At 39.5% G+C, this 20,001-nt stretch overlaps 1 protein-coding gene across 1 annotated transcript in view; it reads right to left on the bottom strand.

The window, feature by feature from the left end:
- The window catches only part of LOC306737885 (uncharacterized protein C14orf132), a gene marked incomplete at both ends in the record, with an annotated part of 28,736 nt that extends 26,842 nt beyond the window's left edge, over window positions 1-1,894 (bottom strand). The window contains one exon of the mRNA XM_079219690.1: window positions 1,868-1,894. Within this exon, the coding sequence (XP_079075816.1) occupies window positions 1,868-1,894 (27 nt within the window). The remainder of the gene's footprint in view (window positions 1-1,867) is intronic.
- Window positions 1,895-20,001: the final 18,107 nt, after the last annotated feature.

The following is a 20,001-nucleotide window of genomic DNA, read 5'->3' as shown; positions in this document are numbered from 1 at the left end:
GCCATTAGCTTTTTGATAGAGCTGCATTCTTGAAGAGGAGGATATGGACTCCTGGAAGAAGAAAAAAACTGGAGGAGCAACAAGAAATAAGTAAGATGTGATGGGGTCATGGGGAACTGGAAGCAAAACCCCATTCGAGTTATGACTTCTTGCTAAATGGCTGTCACCTGCCACCAAAACGGCCGTTCCAGACTGAACACGTTGTTGACATCCGCTGCTCACACGTCTCAAGGAACAGATATGCTTCCATTTCAGTGCAGAAGAATCAATCACGCTGATTAGGTGCCAAGTACATTTTTGTTGCATTAAGTGAAGCATAATCTGCATAGACAGACAAATATCCCGCTGTATATGTAAACTTATTAACCGCTCATGACATGAAGTCATTTTTTTTTTTTTTATGTGTTAAAACAAAGTAGGACATTAGTGGGGAGTTTTTGTTGCATTACCATCTGCTCTGAGCACTTTCATCTCATTTTATAGACTAAATATGAATGAATCAATGTAAATTAATTACAATGATCTTTCACAAGTGGCAATTTAGTTTCCCTGTTACTGAACACGTTATTTTTTACAATACATTTGATCTATTTTTGTTTATGTATAATGCCTATATCATTACATGTGTTGGACAATACTGTTTTCGATGTTGCACAATTGCTTGACTGAAAACATCAAATATCAGCTCCTTGTCCTCCACCATTACTGACGGTTTGTTTAGCTTGCTGCTGTGCATCCTCATCAGTGCAGAAGAAACTGGCTCCAGCTGAGTGGTTTCAAAACACTGTGGTATTCAACCATTCCCAGTTGTGAATATGAGTAACTGACTGCCCACATACAAGGCTGACAGTGGTCTGCCTCCTTCACTGTGCTGCTGTCAGTAAACCTGGTTCCTGTGCACTAATACCCAGACAAAGTTTCTAAGAACACAAGAGGACAAAAAGTCCTGTAAAACATGGTTTCACCATTGTGACATTAAATATGTATTATATTACTCACTATAAGTTTTCACAATGATAGTGAATCGTTTTGACTGTGTTGACTTCAAGGTTAATGCTCTCCTCCTTTTTTTTATTTAGGGGTATCAGATTTTAAAAGATTTGAGAGCATTTGGCCCACAGAACAGCCATTGGCAGCAACATTAACCCCTTGAACCCTTTCAATGGCAGTTGTGCATAAAATGGCAAAATAGATGGCACCAGACAAACCATAAGCAGCCAGACACTGGGAGAGCGGAGGGAACGATAGGCTGCAATAGAAGCTTCTTATAGAAACAATGTCCAAAACAGATGCTCAATAGTACATGTTGTATCTGGAAGCCAAGATCAATTGACATCAAAATATATGCAAACAACAAGTAACACAAGTATTTCATATGGTATTGGTCCAATCAAACTAATGTAAATAAAATACAACAAAATAAGAATACAAAATAAAATGTAACTTATAAGTTGTAACAACGTTTGTTTTGTCACACAGAGTCCTACATTGGATTCTGCCACAAAATCACACACAAGTACAGCATGTCCATGTCGGATATAACTATGTTAACTACAACAAACCTAAAGCCATATATATATATATGCTTATAAAGGATTACTGTCAACTATTTACTAAAAGACCATTAGAGGGGGGAAATAAGATGCCACGAAGTCCCATTATCGATATGGAATTGATTTTCAGTAAAGCAGAACTACATTTAGTATATTAACACATCTAGATTATTAGAGGTATAGAAAATGTAAAATTTTCAAATCGCACACATGAACTTGTTGACCGGCCACGCCCATGCAATAAATGAACAAATGTAATAAAAAGTTCGGACGAGCCAAACATCTTTCGGCGAATTGGAGGAAAGATATCTCACCTGCGCAGCCATGAATGACAGATCCATAGTGTTGCTCCGTTCAATCCAAGGCACTCAACGAAAGATGCAAACGTGCGTAGTTTCTTCTCTTATTCCCCGACAGAGCATTTGCCTTCTTTTTCTTTCTTAACTCGGCATCCACAGAGCTCTCTGCAAGTTAGCGGACCTCACGTGAGAAACATGTCGAAGATGAAGGCTCAACATAAAAAAGGAGAAAGAAGGAGGAGGAGATGAAGAGATGTGACCAAAAGAGAAGCGAGAGGAGAAGCTGAGCAGACGGAGAAATGAAGAGATGTGGCTGCGAGAGACAGCAGGCGAGGGAGGCAGAGGAGGCGGCTTTGGAGCTGGACTGTCACATGTACTGACTCTCTCTCTCTCTCTCTCTCTCTCTCTCTCTCTCTCTCTCTCTCTCTCTCTCTCTCTGCTGATCATTCAGACCCTTTTGTTGTTGTTATATTATTAATATCTTCCTATTGGGATCGACACTATATATGTGGAGGTGCATGAGGTGTACATCTATGTGTATACATTGTGTACGTTTGACCTGGGCCTGTTTCTCATGGTTTGGGGTCTGGATCCAGTTTTTGTCTCTGTTATCATTACATTCAAGTCACAGTGCATCAGTTTCTTTTCAGTATACTCTTCTTGAAAATGACCTTGCTTGTTTTGACACAAAAATATATATTTATTTATCATATTTGAAATACAAAATAATAGAAAGTATTATTTAACTGATTATAAAATGTTTTAATCCATGTTCATGTGATACATATGTGGGACAAATGTCATGTATGGCTAATGTTTGTTTTCTATGTCTATATCTCTAGGAAATCGAGTGTCAACTTGAGAAACGGGTTCTTTGTTTTTTGACATTATTTTTCATCCAGGTAAGAAATGTTTGAGCAAGGCCCCTTGCTCCCTGTAATAACTGTTTCTGTTTTGTTTTTGAGTGTTTTATTTATTCATCTGCTTTTGCTAGGGCTTTGTTTTCTTTTTCAAAAACTGGATAGCACCAACACTGTAGGCACCTCTTGTTTATGTACAGGGCCCTGAAGGGGTCAAATGAGCCAGTTTCTTTTCATTGTTTTGTTTTTTTTGTTTTTTTTTGCTTGCTTGCAAATGACTAAAAAATCACAAGAAAAATCCCAAACTTCCTTCTGGACAATATACGTCTTCTGCCAGTGTAAAATCCAATGTCTGTGATGCATCAAGGCCTCTTGATATCAGGTTATTTTATGTATGACACTAACTGAGAGAAGGGCCCGACCTAAACTAATGTGGTGTAACATGCAGACATATAGTTGTGTCTCTAAAGTCAACCAGGAACCCAACAGGTGTGTGATTGTGATGTTCAAAGGTAAATGTAATCTGTAGATGAACAAATGTCAATGCTGGGAGCATGTGTACTTGAGCTTTCTTTCTCCAGAGCCCTCCCAGAGGCTTGAAAACCCTTTGACCTAAGACTAATGGCACATTCTTCAACTAGCCAGGCCTGCAGAATAAAGGATGCTGCTATTATTCATTGGAAAGCCTCTTCAAAAAGCCAATTAACAAGCCCTTACAGTATGAGGAGTGATTCATTTAATAGTGACCTGGCCTTCACTGTGAATACTAAAATGTATTCCTTGGATGAGTAACACCATAATCTACATACAAGGCCATTTTAAAGAGCCCAGACAGCTTGCACTTAAAATTTCTTTGGGTCAAGAATCACAGACATATTATATTTCCCTTTTAATCTTAAACTTTTTTCTTTTTTTTCCTCAAACGTAAAGACAAAGTTATTTGTCCTTTCAGAAAGATACAGAAAAAATAAGTGGCAACAGTTTAAGTGATTGTCCCTGGAGGAAGGGGGGAGATACTGATGGGCACTGGCTTATGTTAACATCCTTAGCTTGATACCATGTTGTGTTTTTGATAGTTTTCCATAACCTCTGTCATGGAGGGGATGAAGCAGATCTCCTAGATCAGCAGTTAAGACGCCATCGACATGTCTGCTTTTTTGCTGAGCAGGCGTACACAACATCCTCCAGTGGGGGATTTCACTCCACTCCAGTTCACAGCCTGACGTCCAGCTTCTGAGAAGAAATCTTACAGTTCCTATATCAACTTCTGTATTACAGTGGATTCATGTCTAATAGAACATAAATCACAGTCGTAATCCCTCCTGCACATAAACGTCATCAAAGAGACGGCACTCATACAGAATTACTTCGTTACAATGTCGAGTTTCTCATGGATCAGTACATTTATGTTGATCTTTATGGGTCATATTTTAGGTGTCTTGCCGCTTTGAAATGAAAACACTATGTAAATTACTTCCTGGGTTATTACTGTAATTCATGGGAGTGACACTTTCACACTTACATGCTTTGTTTTAAGCAATCAGTTAGCATACACTAGCCCTTTGGTCTAATGTAGTTCATCCAAGATCTTATTAAAATGTTGTTCCCACTATTTAAAATCATGCATCGCACGACCTCAATAAACTTACTGCTGCGTTGCAGCTTCTCACAGAGATTAAACACAGTCCAATAGGGAAATTGCCGAGGCCTTCAAAAACAAGGATAAATCTCCTTTTCACAAACAGGAAGCTCACAAGATTAACAAACATGTGTATATAGAACATATACACATGTTTGTCAGTGAAAATGACGAGTTCTTTATTTATAGGGTTTCATTGACTGTATCTATCAGTGCCGAAAGCAGAAAGTTGTGAAACATTAAATTAAATTCAACTGAACCTCTTGGAAAGCAAAGTTTGTGATGCTTTTTTTTATTGGAACAACAGATAGGCATGTGCATTTCCCATATTTGAAAACAAGATTAGCTACAGCTGTTGAAGCCTTGAACGATTTCCCCATTGGGATGTGTTTAGGAAGCTGCAGTAGAGCTGTAATGTTATCATGTGCTACACAGTCAAAACGATAGCAACGCACTTTGATAAGCCGTGCTCTGAAAAACAGGCATTTAGGTTTCAGCAGACAAGGAATTCAAATGTTGTATTCTCCATAATATTATGTCCATTTGAGGATTGTGAGATGGTGAATACACTTTGCCTCGAGTGACTCGGTGATCCAGTTAGCAAAACAGTACATATTCATATTCCCCACTGATGCTGTGATTTATTAGTTGCAGAAATATCTTGGAATTGAGTTTACTGGAAAAATTAGTCTTAGAAATGAGATAGATTTAATGATCTAAGACTGGTGTAATGCATGTTAGAGTTACAATTAAGTTTTCTTTAAATCATAACCTGAACACTGATTCCAAACATTGTCTTATAAACAGACTTTATTCTCATAATATTGTGCCTTGTTTTTCACAACATTACAATTTTATTCTCAATATGTCTATGTCCTGTTACATTATATTCTCGTAGTAAAGAGTTTTTCTCATAATATTATTATGACATTATTCTTTGACTTTATATTCCATGGAATCCTTTAAACCTTGATCCAAAATGCTTTTACATTTAGTACTGACTTTAAGTTAAAGTCTGTTAAACTGGTTATTAAATTGAATATCCATCTGTGAAGTGTTAAAACACAAAAAATAGCAAATTTGGAGAATAAGTAATGTTGATCAGGTTTGTCTCACCTGTTCACATCGCCAATGTGGGCTAACTTTATCAGACCCGTGTTCATGTTGACTGGATGAGTCAACACATTGCAAAGTCAACTTCATCTGTGCTTTGAATGCAAGAAAATTGCAGCCACCAATCTTTGTGGTTCTCCATCTTTGTTCTGCAGTCTCTTTTATTTTGTGATGGACATGCCACTGGGCATTCACTGACCCCGATTCACAGATGAATAATTGGGGTAAAAATAGATTATTAAGAACCATCAAAATGGGTCTTGTCATGTTACAATATTCCAGGTTGATGGTAATGAGTTGGAATACTATCATGCAACCTACTAGGCTGGCCTGCTCACCATTTATGAGTGCCTATGGTGTGACTGATGTGGTCTGTCACACAGGCCTGCATTGCCCAGAATGTGTGTTTCCATTTGTGTGATTTTATGTATTTATGTATACCCTGTTTGCATGTGTACTTGTGGATTCATGGAAGATCGGTAATGCTCTTTGATTAATCATAAATATCCTGAGTCTTGGGAGACTTTTGTTGTAATTTTGTCTGTGACAGCTGCATGTCAGAACCAATGAATAGCATTACTGCAGTCAATCAAAAGGAAACGTATCAAGCATCAAATGAGGGGATTTTTAGCGAACACCACAAGGGAAACAATATATAATGAGAACCCACCCTCCTCACAGAAGACATGAGGGAATTCATGCTCCTCCCACACGTCTGCACACAAACATCATGCGACACACAGACACTTTTCATGTGCTGCATGCACTCACCGTACAGTATGTCTTAGTTTGCTCCCCTCAACTAATGCACAGCCAACAAGGCAGGGGATTCATAATTATTACTCAGCTAAATATATCAACATTCATCATGTGTGTGTTTGACCATGAGTAAAGCAGGGATGCCGTCGTAACATTGCCACACCACGTTCCTCTCAGCATTTCTCACATGAGTCGCCTACGAGTTTATATTCCAGACTTTCAGTCAGCAACTGATAGCTTATAAGTTGTTGTTTCTTTACTGGTATGTGACCCTTATATGTGACCGGAGTCTTCTATAATCAGGGTGCCTTTTTTCAGTGTGTTTCCACTTGGCCAAGTCCGTTTGATTTCCATCAATGGAGGAGCCTCTCTGTGCATCTGCACACCACATCTGCTCTGGCTAAATGAATCCTCTTCAACCATATCACGGTCCAAAATTGCAATAGCCTCTCTGGCTTTGTTTCTCTGACAGAGGCTGTTATAGACCGGTCAGATGTGATAAAGCACATTTCTCAATGCCCACAGTGAAAGAGAGTCGAGTATGTGTGTTTGCATCATGCACTCATGCATATATGCTGCAGCAACCACAAGCCAAAGCATATTTCTACTGTATTTGTATCATGCTTGTGTATGTTACTTAAAGCTACTATGTAGAATTGCATTCTGCCTTTTTTTCTGCTCTGTCTTTCTGATTCTACAACACAAATTTACAATATTTCCTATAAGTTCCGAAAAGGCTTTTTTTGTGTGCTTGCTCCTCAAATGTCGAGCAACTCATGTTCATTTGTCTTCACAGGAAAGTACTTGGTTAGGTTTAGGAAAGGACCTTTGTTTGGATAAAAAAAACTAAGGAAGTGGAGCTACGTAAATTACGAAGGTTTTTTGGCAAAAAAGAAAAAGTTTTGTTCAACGGTCCTTGATCAAGTGTTTTTGGACCCACCCACACCCCCAAAGCGCAACTTGCAACAAAACTAACGTATGTATGTTTAGGCAACAAAAACACTTAGGTTTTGGGAAATGCGTCACGCACATAACGTCTAACAGTTTGGGACCCAAACAACCTGTCCAGTGGATGAAAGTCCTGTTTGTTTAAAATTCGAATTAAAAGACCAGAAGCAAGTCTGCTTAAGTTCGTTCCTCGATACTTTCCAACTTCCAAATCCCATCTGTGGCACTCGGCTTCAAATCATTTGGTTCCTTCTGTAGATGTACATACAGTAGTATATTATTGGTTTTGGCATTTATGTGATATTTGTTGCCACAAATGAAAATACAGATTTGTGCCAGCTTGATATGTTGATACTATGCCACAAAAAAAAGGAGTCAGTTTAACCGCTACTTGGCAAGTGTTTGCCCGAATATTCTTACGGAACCTATCCTGAGTAAATACCTAGTTTCAGGTTGTATCTAGAGTTCCAAGAGAGCGGACACTTTGTGCCCTTTTCCCACTTTGAAAGAAAACTAATCTGCGTAACACCATGATCCTAGCTCCCTGTGTGCCACTGATGCTTTGTTTTGCTTTAATGCTACCAGGCAACTTCACAGGCATGGGGGAGATTACCAGTCACATCAAAAGACCCAGCTGCCAATCTCAACCTGATGAGAGCAAGAGAGCTTCTCCGCTTTTACTTAATGGATTCCCAGAGGTAATCCTCGAACTTTCAACATGTATCTGTGACCAGAATATCTTTACTTGTATGTATGTATGTAACATAACATAATGCAGTTTTTAAATGAAAAATTTGATGATATATATTTATTCAGTTGATGGAGCCCTCTTATGTTTTTGGTGAGCCAAATCGGCCGAATCCCTCGCAACATTAACACTTGCATTATGGTGAACTTCATAGAAATTGTGATGCTTTACAAGGTAATTGAAAGTTTACGCTAAAGGCTAATAGTACACATGCTGTATACCACTCAATTTAGTGATGGTGGAGCAGGTAATTGTGAGCGCATGTGTGTGCGTTCACTTGAGATGGAGGAGGAATCCACACAGTGGTTTGACCCCTGTCCATTCACCCTTCAGCTCTCATTGCATCAGTCCTGCCAGAAACACTCCTTTTGCTGCAGCAACATCAAGGTTCCCACATGTATAACCATGGCCCATGACAGCTGGAATAGGGACACACACACATAGGAATTATGGGTTGTGTATATCATATTTATACCAACAGAAGCTGGTCTCAAAGTGTTTGGAGCATCCATGAAAATGAAATAATTTTCTCTTACTAAAATCTTTCATTCTTACAGCTTGGTCTCTGATCTGTCCGTCTGCTCCTATTCTGTCACATTCATAGCAGAGTTACTGGCATTCACTTGAAGGCGATGATCGTATCTCTTATCCCAGATTCAACCTTTATTGGCCCAACAGTAGCTGAGTGATAAAAGTAGGCAGAGAATGATTTGACAGTCCCATACTGTGGGTGCGATGAGTTGTAAAGCCCTGGGGTGACAGGTAGCGGACCAATCGGTGCACATAAAAGTGCTATACCACGTGCTTGAACTGTCAACATTACCTCATCATGGAGGACCTAAAGATGCCGAGCAGCACGGTTCGCTGCCGATCGTGTCGCAATATAATTTGTCCGGTCCCTGTGGTTGTGACTAACAGGCCTATGGGTATATATCATAAACAAAGAGTGTAGAGTATCTGAAGAAACAGCCTGTGGCAAATATATCATTCCACAGCTTCGACTCACATGTTGTTGTGCGTTATATTCAAAGCTCAGGTATTCAGTAACTGCCTTGGGCAGCACAGTGACTCAGTGGATGGAGAGTGAAATATTTTGCCTGGTTTTGCAACATCTGGGTGGGTTTCCTTTGGGTGATCCAGTTTTGACGACGTTAAATAAACTCGTTATAATTTAGGTTTGGGAACAAAGGCCATGCCTCACTCTAATCCACTCTCCCATAGATTTCTCCTCCTCTGCTTCCTCTTCTCTCTTTTGTTACAGGAACCGCAGGAACATGTCTCACTCCCTACATCCCTCGTTAGCACACCTCCCAGTAAATAATCAATTACCATTCATCCCTCCATGCTTGACCCTGTTTAATCACATGCCTTGCTATTCATTAATCCCCCTTCCCATGTAATAATATACTAATTTGACCACTTGAATGCTGCTAAATTGTAAAAAATAATCATAAAGTGTTTAAATGGGTCAAATACAGCGAGATCCGGGATCAATAAAGTATGATTTATATGAATAAATGTTGGGTAATGATCAATATTTATCGACAATATGCACAGCACATCCTGTTTAGACCAAAGGTTTCTTTTTTATCTCAATCTTTTTAGTGCTATTCCGATAACATCTACTTTTTTTCATCCACTGGAGCCATATTTAATACAGCCTCAAAAGTATCTGCTTCCATTTAATACAAGGCTCATGACATCTTCATCCCCGGGAAAGCATGTGATACAGCAACACTCATTTATTTTATAATTTCTTTGGGTCCTGGCTCTCACTCATCCTAAATAAATGGAAAGAACTCCTTCTCCATAATCTTCTTCCATAATCACCTGAATAATTTTGGTGGGATATTCATCTTAGCCCGAGGCTCAACTCACCCCCCATCCTCCAGTATAAATAAAATTGACTTTCAAATGTCCTCTTGCCATTTTTGTTCTCTTCCTGGCACTGATGATTTTTCCTTTTGTGATAATACATTTAAACCGAAGTGGACCTAAATAAATTATCAAAACAAGTTTTTGCAACAGGTTTGGTTGCATGCACATGCAGAAGGTCTGTCATACCTGAATGCACACTGCCACTCTGTTGGTATGGGAAAATGTGCACATGTTTGAATCTTTTTGGTATTCCCTCAATCTGTGAATGTTAGTACTTGCGTGAACATTGTTTTAGTATGAAATGAGAGCGGCATCGGACAACTGAGACATCTTGGAGGCTCAGGTGGCTCAAATGCATGTCATGGAGCTGGAATGTCTCGCGTGGGAATTTGGCATTGGATCATTGTGGCATGTCCTCCGCCCCTCACTCTCTCTCTCTCTCTCTCTCTTTCTCTCTCACAGGTTTATCTCTCCTATGAAATATCCAGTATAGGCATTGAAAAAGGTACTGAGGACACTGTCAAGCAGCCCACTACGCTTTGATATAATGAAAGAAAAAAATACAGCAAACTACACTCCCTAAAAATGACTTGCATGTAAATACTTCAAATTAGTTTCTTTATTAGCAGCAAACACAATACATGACATTGATCAGGTAAATGTTGTCTCAGCGGTGAACCAGCCCTCTCTTCTGGAGATCTTCATACCATCAGATCAAAACAAAAGTTTAACATCCTGATGTTTGTGCACATTATGTTTGTCTGGTTTTATTTAGAGGGTTTACCTCATCTTTTGTTCTGGTTCCTGCCCTCGTGTGTTTCCCCACCTCCATGATTGTCCACACCGGCTCTCAATCACTCACCTACTCCTGAATAGCCATTTTTCCTTCTTGCATTTATGCCCCTACATCCAGCATGTTGTAAAAGGCTGCAAATGGTCATTGCAAGGTGAGGTGTTTTGGGCTGCACATTGAGATAGCACCTTGTCTACATGGCTCATTATGCCATTTTAGAGCATATTATTCATCTTACTGTGAGAGTGGGTGATTTAAAAAAAATCCACTATCTTGTTGGTAGTAAAAGACTCTAAATGTTAAGCACCACACAACGGTTTACACCTTTCTCTCAAAATAATAGAATCATATGTCTAATTTTGAAAATATAGGTACTGGATTATTGCACAAATATTTGGTTATGACACTGTATGACTGATTAAGTGTTTGACAGAGTGACGGCCAGTGGAAACTCTCACAGAATATTATGACCTTCACTAACCGAGATGACACGAGTGCATTACATTGTACCAAAACACACAACCCCAAATAGTGGGGTAAATAGAGATTTTTGGAGTGAACCACTTGGAGTCAACCAAGTTATCAACATGTTTCTATAGCATCTGTGGGACTTAGTTCGAGAACATAGTGTTTTGTCGCCGCTCGGACTATAACTGACTGACAGGCAGCCGTTCCTCGACCGCCTGCTGCCAATGTATTATTCCGATTTTACTCTCCGCTGAGTTTGTCTTGCTTCGTATGTCATTACTATCATCACGTTATAGGCTTCCCTTGTGACCTATAGGAAAGCACTCTCACAACACTCCCAGGTCAAAGGTCTCACTGAAACATGAATTGCATTCAAGGACAATGGGTGATTCATATATCTGATGAAATCCGCTACAGCAAATGTTGTGTACTATTTTTTGATTAGAAGTCCATTTTTGTATCAATTTCATTTATTACGTTGTGACCTGCTCAAGGTCGTTTTATAAGAGCAAGATTTTTAGAGGCTGCAAATAAATGTCAAAGCACAGTGTTCAGTGTTTAATGGTTTGATTTAATATACACTTCTGTAAATAGTAGACTATACTGCGTATCATCATTTCCAAAAGATGTGTAATCCCATGTGAAACCTTGGTCACAATAATACAGTTAAGACATTCAATCAATGGAGTGAAATGATTTGCTTGATAAAGACATTTAGAAAATATACAAGCAAATATATAATCTAATAGTTTATATAGTGAAGATCAGGCAACAGTAAATCCCCACAAAGACAACTGACAACAAGTAACAACAAGTAATTGCATGTTTTCCTTTACACCGTCATTAATCAAAAACATCACATTATCTTAACTCCTTTGATTCTATTGCCTCCAGATAAGTAAACACTCATGTCATGTAGTTTTGTCCCTTTATTCTAAGGATTTGGCTTCACTCTAAATCATTGTGACGGTAGGATTAAAGATGCTAAAGATTATACAGTCATTTTAAATCTAACTTAATCAGGTATTTGAAGGCCTTTTCCTCTGAAGGAAAAAAAGGATCAAAACATCACTACACATTTGTAGCTTGCAGAATTAGAGGGATGTCACACAAAAAACTAAGAAAGTAAAACCTGGGAACTTTATTATTGTTGAATGCATGGAAAATGTGTCTTTTTTTCCCCTCAGACTATTTCAACAAAAATATATGCAATGTGGAAAACTCATATGAATATCACATTGACACCACAACATGAAGAGAGCATTAAATGTTACTCAAATTATTTAACATGAATATCAGAAGTGTGCTGCCTTCTAAAAATATACGTCCACTGCGGCTCTAAATGGATAAAATGAATGTTTGTACAGGAAACGAGTCTTAATTTTCCATTTCTCAACCTGCTGTTTTTGATTGTTTCTCGAAACAAAGTGTTGATAAAAACTAAGATTTGTTTTGTCTTTCTCTTGCTACAAGGCCTTATCCCCAGCAAGACAGGGCAGTTTATCCAATAGAGTCACACTTATCCTCTGGGATTCAATACAAGTAGCGCGGCCTGTCCATCAGCAGGCAACCACGAGGTCCTCGTCAGAGCGGCTTTGTCCTTATTTCCTGCTGTAAACCCCAAAAGCAGACATTTCTCAGAGCTATAACGGGCACCTGCCAACACATATCCACAATACCCTGCTGTGCTGTCACCAGCATGCCCGCAACTTAACCTTTCACTCTCTTTCTCAGGCTTACCATATTCAGATTGTTGCCTACATATACCGTGGTGAATGGGGAAGCAGGAGGTTATGGCTTTGTGCTGAATGATATATTGGCCGTGCAGTGTCACGAGGCCTCTATGGAACATCTGGAGACGAGAAGTGACAGGTGCTGATGTGCCCACTCCCGAGGTTGTGCCCTCGAAAGAGTGTATATGGGTCAACTCTATTGTCTTGCTTTGTTTTCAGCACCATGCATCATTATCATGTCATAACTCCTATTTGGTACCTGGAATATGTTTTCAGGTGATATCAGGCTTCCTTCAATGCCGCAACTTGAATGTGTGTGTGTGTGCTCATGTGCATGCCTCGGGTCACTGACAGGGGTCTTATCCTCCCCTTGAGCCTCTTCTTTGGCAGACCTCCCTGTAGGGCCACCTTTTCCTTTCCACACTGTTGTTTTTTTCACTTTGTGTGTGTGCCTGGACTTCTCACTTTCACTTAAAGCTGCAGGCCATTTCAGCTCTGTCGCTTTGATACTGTGCACCTGCAAGCCTGCTGTTGTTGGCCAAATGGCAAATACTAAAGAATAGAATGTAGTAACTTAATTTGACTATTTAAATGTACAAGCTTGCATTTTGACTCAAACTTACACTTCAAGCAGACACGGCACATCCTTAACAGTTATTTGGAGCGATTGTCTGGAAACCTGACGTATGTTCGCTGTCCTTTTAGCTATTTTGGTCGCTATCGACTACTGAAGGAAATATCTGGCTTTTCAGCCGGTAAATTCTCCACCAGCTAGTCAATAGAGCTTTTTTTGCTAGAAACAGCTGCCTGTGTCCAACAACGATGAGAGCGATTAGAGTGAACCAAAACAGGAAAGTAGTTTGCCAGACGGCTAAACAATGAGCTCAAACTCACACATTGTCAAATTATTTTCATATTGTCATTTGATGCAGAGTTATGAATTATTTATTTATTTATTTTTGCTATAGCTATTTTGGGTACTTTAATTTGTAACAATGCATCATTTTTTGAAGTTCATCATATGTTTTGATATTCCCTCTGAAATGTGCTGGAGTAGAAGTATTGATGCACTTTACTGTTTGTAGATACATGTATAGATGATGTTTGGTGTTAACACATTCTCCTTGTTGCACCTAGAGTCAGATTAAACTCCAACCCCTGATTCATATTTCTTTATGATCACATATAAACAATGTGGTTTATTTGTGGACATAAAAGGCCCTCCAAGGTCCAATGCTTCATACTAGCGGGCCAGGTTTAGGGGTCAGCGTGTGAATTGGAGGATTTTCTTCCGATGGTGTTTGTGGGCAGAAGACGTGCTATGTAGCATTTAATTAAGAATCCTTCAACCTCAATGCTGAGACATTTATCAGCACCCTGGGGTCCCTTTGATGCACTAACTAAAACTATGCTTTCATAATGTGCGGCTGGTGGTTCCTCCGTGCTCCTTCCCTCTGATATATCACATCCATCAGCCAGTTACTGTATGCATTGTTCTCAGAGTCACAGCAGCGACCCGGCTTAGTGAGTTAGGATGCAATTGGGTGATGACGTCTGGGGGCAGCAGCAGAGGCCAGTAATGAGCTTGTATGTCGGGGCTGTAATCTCATCTACATGTAAATGTATTCTGGTGCACTAATTTATTCATCCAAATGTAACTTCATCAATTTATCCCTCATCTCGCCATCAACGCGCAGCAAAAAGCCGCTCTGAAGAGAAGTGGGGAGCGTGGACGTCTGATTCCACCAGGAGATGTTGTTGAATATTGAATTCCTTCAAGCAGGGGAAAACATGGGAGAGGAGAGGAATTGTATTTTCTCTTCAAAAGCGAGATTGAGAAGCAATGTGGGTTGTGTAAGGCTGTGTAATTGTTTCATATTTAATATGACAAACATTAGGCCGGGTGGGTGAGAGGCTGGCTCAGACGAAAGGAATGGTTGCGTGCTCTTGCTTTTATCCTTGTCGACCTGTTTCTGGTATGCACTTCTCGTGTTGGCTGCAGCGGTGCATGAAACGTGTCACCGGATGAATGTGGCCAAGCACTCACAGTGAACCTGTCTCACTGGCGTGTATGTGCCAACGTGTGTGTGTGTGTGTTTAGCGGAAGTTGGTTAGTCATGTTAAATCGGTCTTGTCTTGTTGCACTGAAATGTACTTTGACTATTTTTAGAGGACTTTTTTTCATGAATCTCAGTTGCTTTTTCCAAATGCTGAAAGTCTGTTGGACTGTTGTTCATTTGTTAGCAGCACTGTTGCCTTATGGAAAGAAGACCCTTGACCCATTGTGGAAAGAAGACCTGCTGGTCTTTGTTGTCTTTTCCAGTTCATCTTCAGGAAGAAGGTTTCCAGCACACACCTGTCACATTGAGGAGGAACACTTTCATGCAGAGTAACGCATGCACGGCCATCTCTCTCTGGGTTGTCGTGGTCGACAGCATCCAATGAAAACTGCCTACGCTGACATTCATCACAGCAAAATAATTCCATTTCTAGGTATTAAAGGGTAGTTTGAGTAAAGGCACCACCAGTTGTTGCTTGCTATCGGCAGCTCAGATTCTGGAGGGTCCCTGCCGGCCATATCCTGCATGCTGCCGCTGTAGCCTCGAGCTGCCTCTCTCCAACTGAACCCGTCTGAAATAGGCAGAATATCGGAGTCAGCCAAAACACTCTCAAATCTACATTGGCAAATCTACACCGTATAATGTAGAGGTAACTCTGTAAAAACTCCTCATCCATAACATCCTCTGCGCTCTAATTTCCGCTGATGGAAACAAGAACGTCTTTGAGTACTTTGAGCACTTTGCGCCCCACAGCTAGAGGAGCAATATTTAGTTCTTATTCAAACCAAGTGTGTCATTCGATTTTGAAGCTAGGCTATAGAGACAAAGAGAAACTCGCTCACAGAACAGTTCAGGATCGGTTTTAAAGCCTTTCAAGTCTCTCAATCTATTGAATGACCGACCGTGATTGTCTCTTATTTTCGTCCGATTGTTTAGCTTTTCTTTTTCTTTTTAGGTCACTTCTTTCTTTTTTCTCTTCACTGATCTTGCCCCAGTATCAGCCATTTAAAAAAAATCCTGCTGCGACCTTTTAGTTGGCTTTTATTTGCTGCCAACATTTGTCTGTGAACATGTAAGCATATATAGTGCCCCAAGCAAGTGTTGTGTCTGATATCTCAAATATCTAGTGACAAGCATTACAAATAAAAATGTTGAAATGGCCCATCTTCTCGCTGATGGTCTCGTTTGCTTATGTAGGTCATATAGAAGCATCAGTATTAAATTGAAAAACTATTTGTAGAAATAGTTCCTCATATGATTCAAGCTCCCACTAGTGGACTCTATACTTTCCATAATGCAACTTTGTATCCTACATTTGAAATGACTTGCAAGTGGCGGGCTGTCTGAATGCCCCAGTGGCTTTAAATCTCTGTTCGGTTAGACATCTCACTTGTAGAGGAGGTAGAGGTACAGACTCTGAAATGGGCCACAGCTCATGTGCGATCGCCCTGTCAGAGACTGGTGTCTGGTCCAGAATGAACCCCACCTCTTGTCAAATACAATATAGACTCCTCCTCCTTATGAGGCATAAGGTTAACTATCTCTTCTTAACCAGTTAAAAAACAGGTGGATTTAAGACTGTTGCTGCCCGAATTTCCTAAAATATGAATCCCTACTACTGAAATATTGATTTTGTGTTTTCTTGCTGTCACTGGGCCGTCTGGGGACAATGATTCGATCACTGTGTAGTTTCACTGGAAGGTCTAATCTTGTAGACCAGATGAATGGTAAATGGTCTCTAAAAGGCTGTCAGGGTTTATTAAATGATAGCTTTCTGAAAAGGTCACCAACCCTGTCTGTTCACACACACACACACACACACACACACACACACACACACACACACACACACACACACACACACACACACACAAACGCAACCATTCCCTCAAGCAAGGAAGATGTGCAGTGTGAGACATCACATTGAGAGATAACAAATGTTGTTCTGAGCTCATACGTCATGCTTTCATTTCAAATATTAATGATGAATGATGATATATGAATGTTCGCTTTATTTGGCTGATTAGGTGGACAATGAGGGTGTTTATGTAATAACAGATAAAAACAAATGTCAGTTTGCGATCCTAAAATCTCCAACGCATTACAAAGTGCAGCCACACTGTCAACTGATTAATCTCTCAAAAACATCAGTAGGCAGTTCTTAAAATATCAGTGTAATTATACCCTTGCACACGATATTGCACTTGCAAAATCTGTGATCTGCATTATTATTATTTTTTTATTATCACTGATTTGGTATCCGGGATCATTGTTTTTGATATCAACATTTTAAATAATCCAGACTCATTGTTTTGGGCTTTTTTCTGAACGTGAATTTAAAAAAAAAAAACAGCAAAGTAAAAAAAATCAAAATGTACAAAATTCCATCTGCAGTGAAAGTATGTAGTTTGCCTTTTGAATTTTGATCATCTCTCAACTTTATTTTAGTGAAAGCTGATTCTGAGCTGTCCTCATCACACAGGGATCAATGTCTTCTTGTAACAGGAAACAGCAAATGGGAATGTTTGTGAAGATGACATCAAGGTGGAGTCAAGGCCTCAGAAAAGCAAAATAAAATATTTATCTTCATACACATTTTCATATGCTCCTTTAATCATCTAGTAGAGCAACACATTTTTGCTTGGATGAAACAGAAAAAGTGCATTGCTAGTTTGACAATTACATCGCGAGAACTCAAAAAGCACCACTTAAACATGGCATCAAACTGATAAATGTGTGGCGGTATCAAAACTAAAACACAATTGCACAGCGCTTTGCTCCAAAATGGAAAAGATGTCACAAAATACCACTTCTTTAAAGAACCCTGGACCCAGACTCTACTGGGCCATGCTCGTTAGGCCTGTTATATTTTACAACTGCTTTTTATTAACATTTTTCTTTCCTCCTTATTCCAAGTTATGTTCCCAAATCCCAAAGAGTCCAAGATTAAACGTGTAATAATGTGGTTTCTTTTTGAGGGTTGGATGAGGTCGTGCAATAGTGCAATTAACGATTATGAATTATTCATGTGTACAAGAAGATGCAATACATTAGCCGTTCATCCCCAGAAGGTGACACATTCTCGGCCCAAGCTAATGGAATAATTGTCTCTTCTCGTTTTGTCAGTGGAGTCAAAGGAACAGACACTTGAAAATTACTGGCTCCAAAGGTCGTATTTCATGTTGGACTCGTATTTTAGCAGCCATTTAAAGAGGAGGTGGGACAATTCCAAGGTCATGTCAGTTTGTAGGCTCCTTAAGAAATTGGTCTGGTGTTACACAGTCTGTATTGACGACATATTTACTGTCAGTATTAATGTTTAAATCTCATAACGCTCATGTATGTTTCATGCCCTCTCTTTTCATTTTTACCCTGCAACGCATTAAGTGGTATTAAGAAGGGAATTGCCTGTTAAATGTTGCTTTGACACGTGTGTTAGTCTTCGGTTTGTTTAACAGCTTAACTTTACATGTCTTTGTCCCTTCATTTTGTGATAACATTTAAATAAAACATGTTCATTTAACAATGCTAAAATGCAGCATGTGGTAGGTTGGTTCTTTAAAATGTAAAAACTCACAAAATCAATTAAATGAATAATCAGCTCTTTACAGGTTCTGTTTAAGCTCTTTTCACACTCATTGCATTATTCTCTTGTTTCTGTGCATGTTTTTTAAGTCTTTGGATTCCTGATTGTGAATGAAACGAAAACGGATTACCTGTAGGATGAATTCAGCAGGGGGGGCTGAGTAAGCCGCTGTCTTGACATGATCGCCTGCGACGATGGACAACTAGGGGGGGGGTCCTCAGCATGCTGCCACATCCAGTGGATAGAAGCTGTCCTGGAAGTTTGGTAGTGTGATTTATTTTATTTTTTTTCAAATCCCTGCCTGAACTATAATATTAGAATACAGAGATGAGATTTTGTCCTGAATATAGCACTGTCTGTTTAAATCCCCCTGTTGAATGTCAATGGCCAAGTGGAGTGGACACCATTTGCAAAAGAGTGAATACAGATCAGTCGCAAAGTCACACTTTTAAAGCTCTGAACAGAATATAACCTGTGAAATAAGTCGGCAACAACTCATGCAGAGAAAAATACGATCTCCCTTCACAGTATGGTGTCTTGTCATATTGCATCTTCTTTCTGTTGGCCTGGATACTCTTTGTTACCTCCTGCTCAGCTAGATGTCACCAGCTGACAGTCTTTGGAGGGGTCGCATATTAGAGAAGACCACAGTGAAATGTTGGGATGACCTCATATTTACGGACAAAAATATCAGAAACACAAGCACTTTACTTTCCAATCTAATGTAAGCAGTCTATATGTGCAAACCAAACTAAAAGCAACACCGCAAATGACTGTTTTTATGAATTTAGTTCTGAATAAAAAAGGCTTTTCTTTTCTCTTAATGTTATACTGATTGTGTAGCCTTCAATGTATTGAATTATTGACTATTGTATTGATTAAACTATATTTTTATTGATCCTAAATTAATATATACATGGAATACAATTATAACAGCTTTAAATATGCATCTTGAACATACTGATTGACTCCCCTCTCTCAGTATTCACCAGCAGGGGGCATTGTGTGTCCTCTCTCCTTCGCTCTTCTCTCCTCCGTAGAACAGACTTGTCTTTTGAGCTGTGAAATTACTCTGGCGGCTCAAATGAAGACATCCCCTCTGTTCCTTGGCAGTCATGTGCATGCTTGTTCTGTCTGCCTCTGTATCCTACGCCTGTCCTTACACCACCGTTTAATGTCAAACAAAGCAACAGTACAGCTCTGTGTTTTCAGCCTGACAGAGGAGGGTGCTCAAGTCCAACATGCAGACAGCGGCTATGATGATTGTGACCCCATTAAAATATGACTGTGTGCCAAAGCTGGACTGGACTGCTGCTCAAACACCTGACGAGAGGATTCCTGTATTGCAAGCGCTGATGAAGGTGATTCACAATCATTATTCATGTTGTAACTCAATATAGTGTTGTTTTCCATGTGTGTTTGTTGTGTGTGTGTTTACAGTTGCATATATTGTTTAAGCTTACATTTATCTTTACAGTATTAAGTCAGGTTATCAAAATGTGTTAAAAAAATAATAATAATACAAAAATACTGTTAATACCTTAACTTTGGCTGGTGAGCATGA

This window comes from Taurulus bubalis (genome assembly GCF_910589615.1).
Source record: "Taurulus bubalis genome assembly, chromosome: 1".
NCBI lineage: Eukaryota > Metazoa > Chordata > Actinopteri > Perciformes > Cottidae > Taurulus > Taurulus bubalis.
The sequence above is the reverse complement of the archived record's forward strand: the minus strand, read 5'-3'. Positions and strand labels throughout refer to the sequence as shown.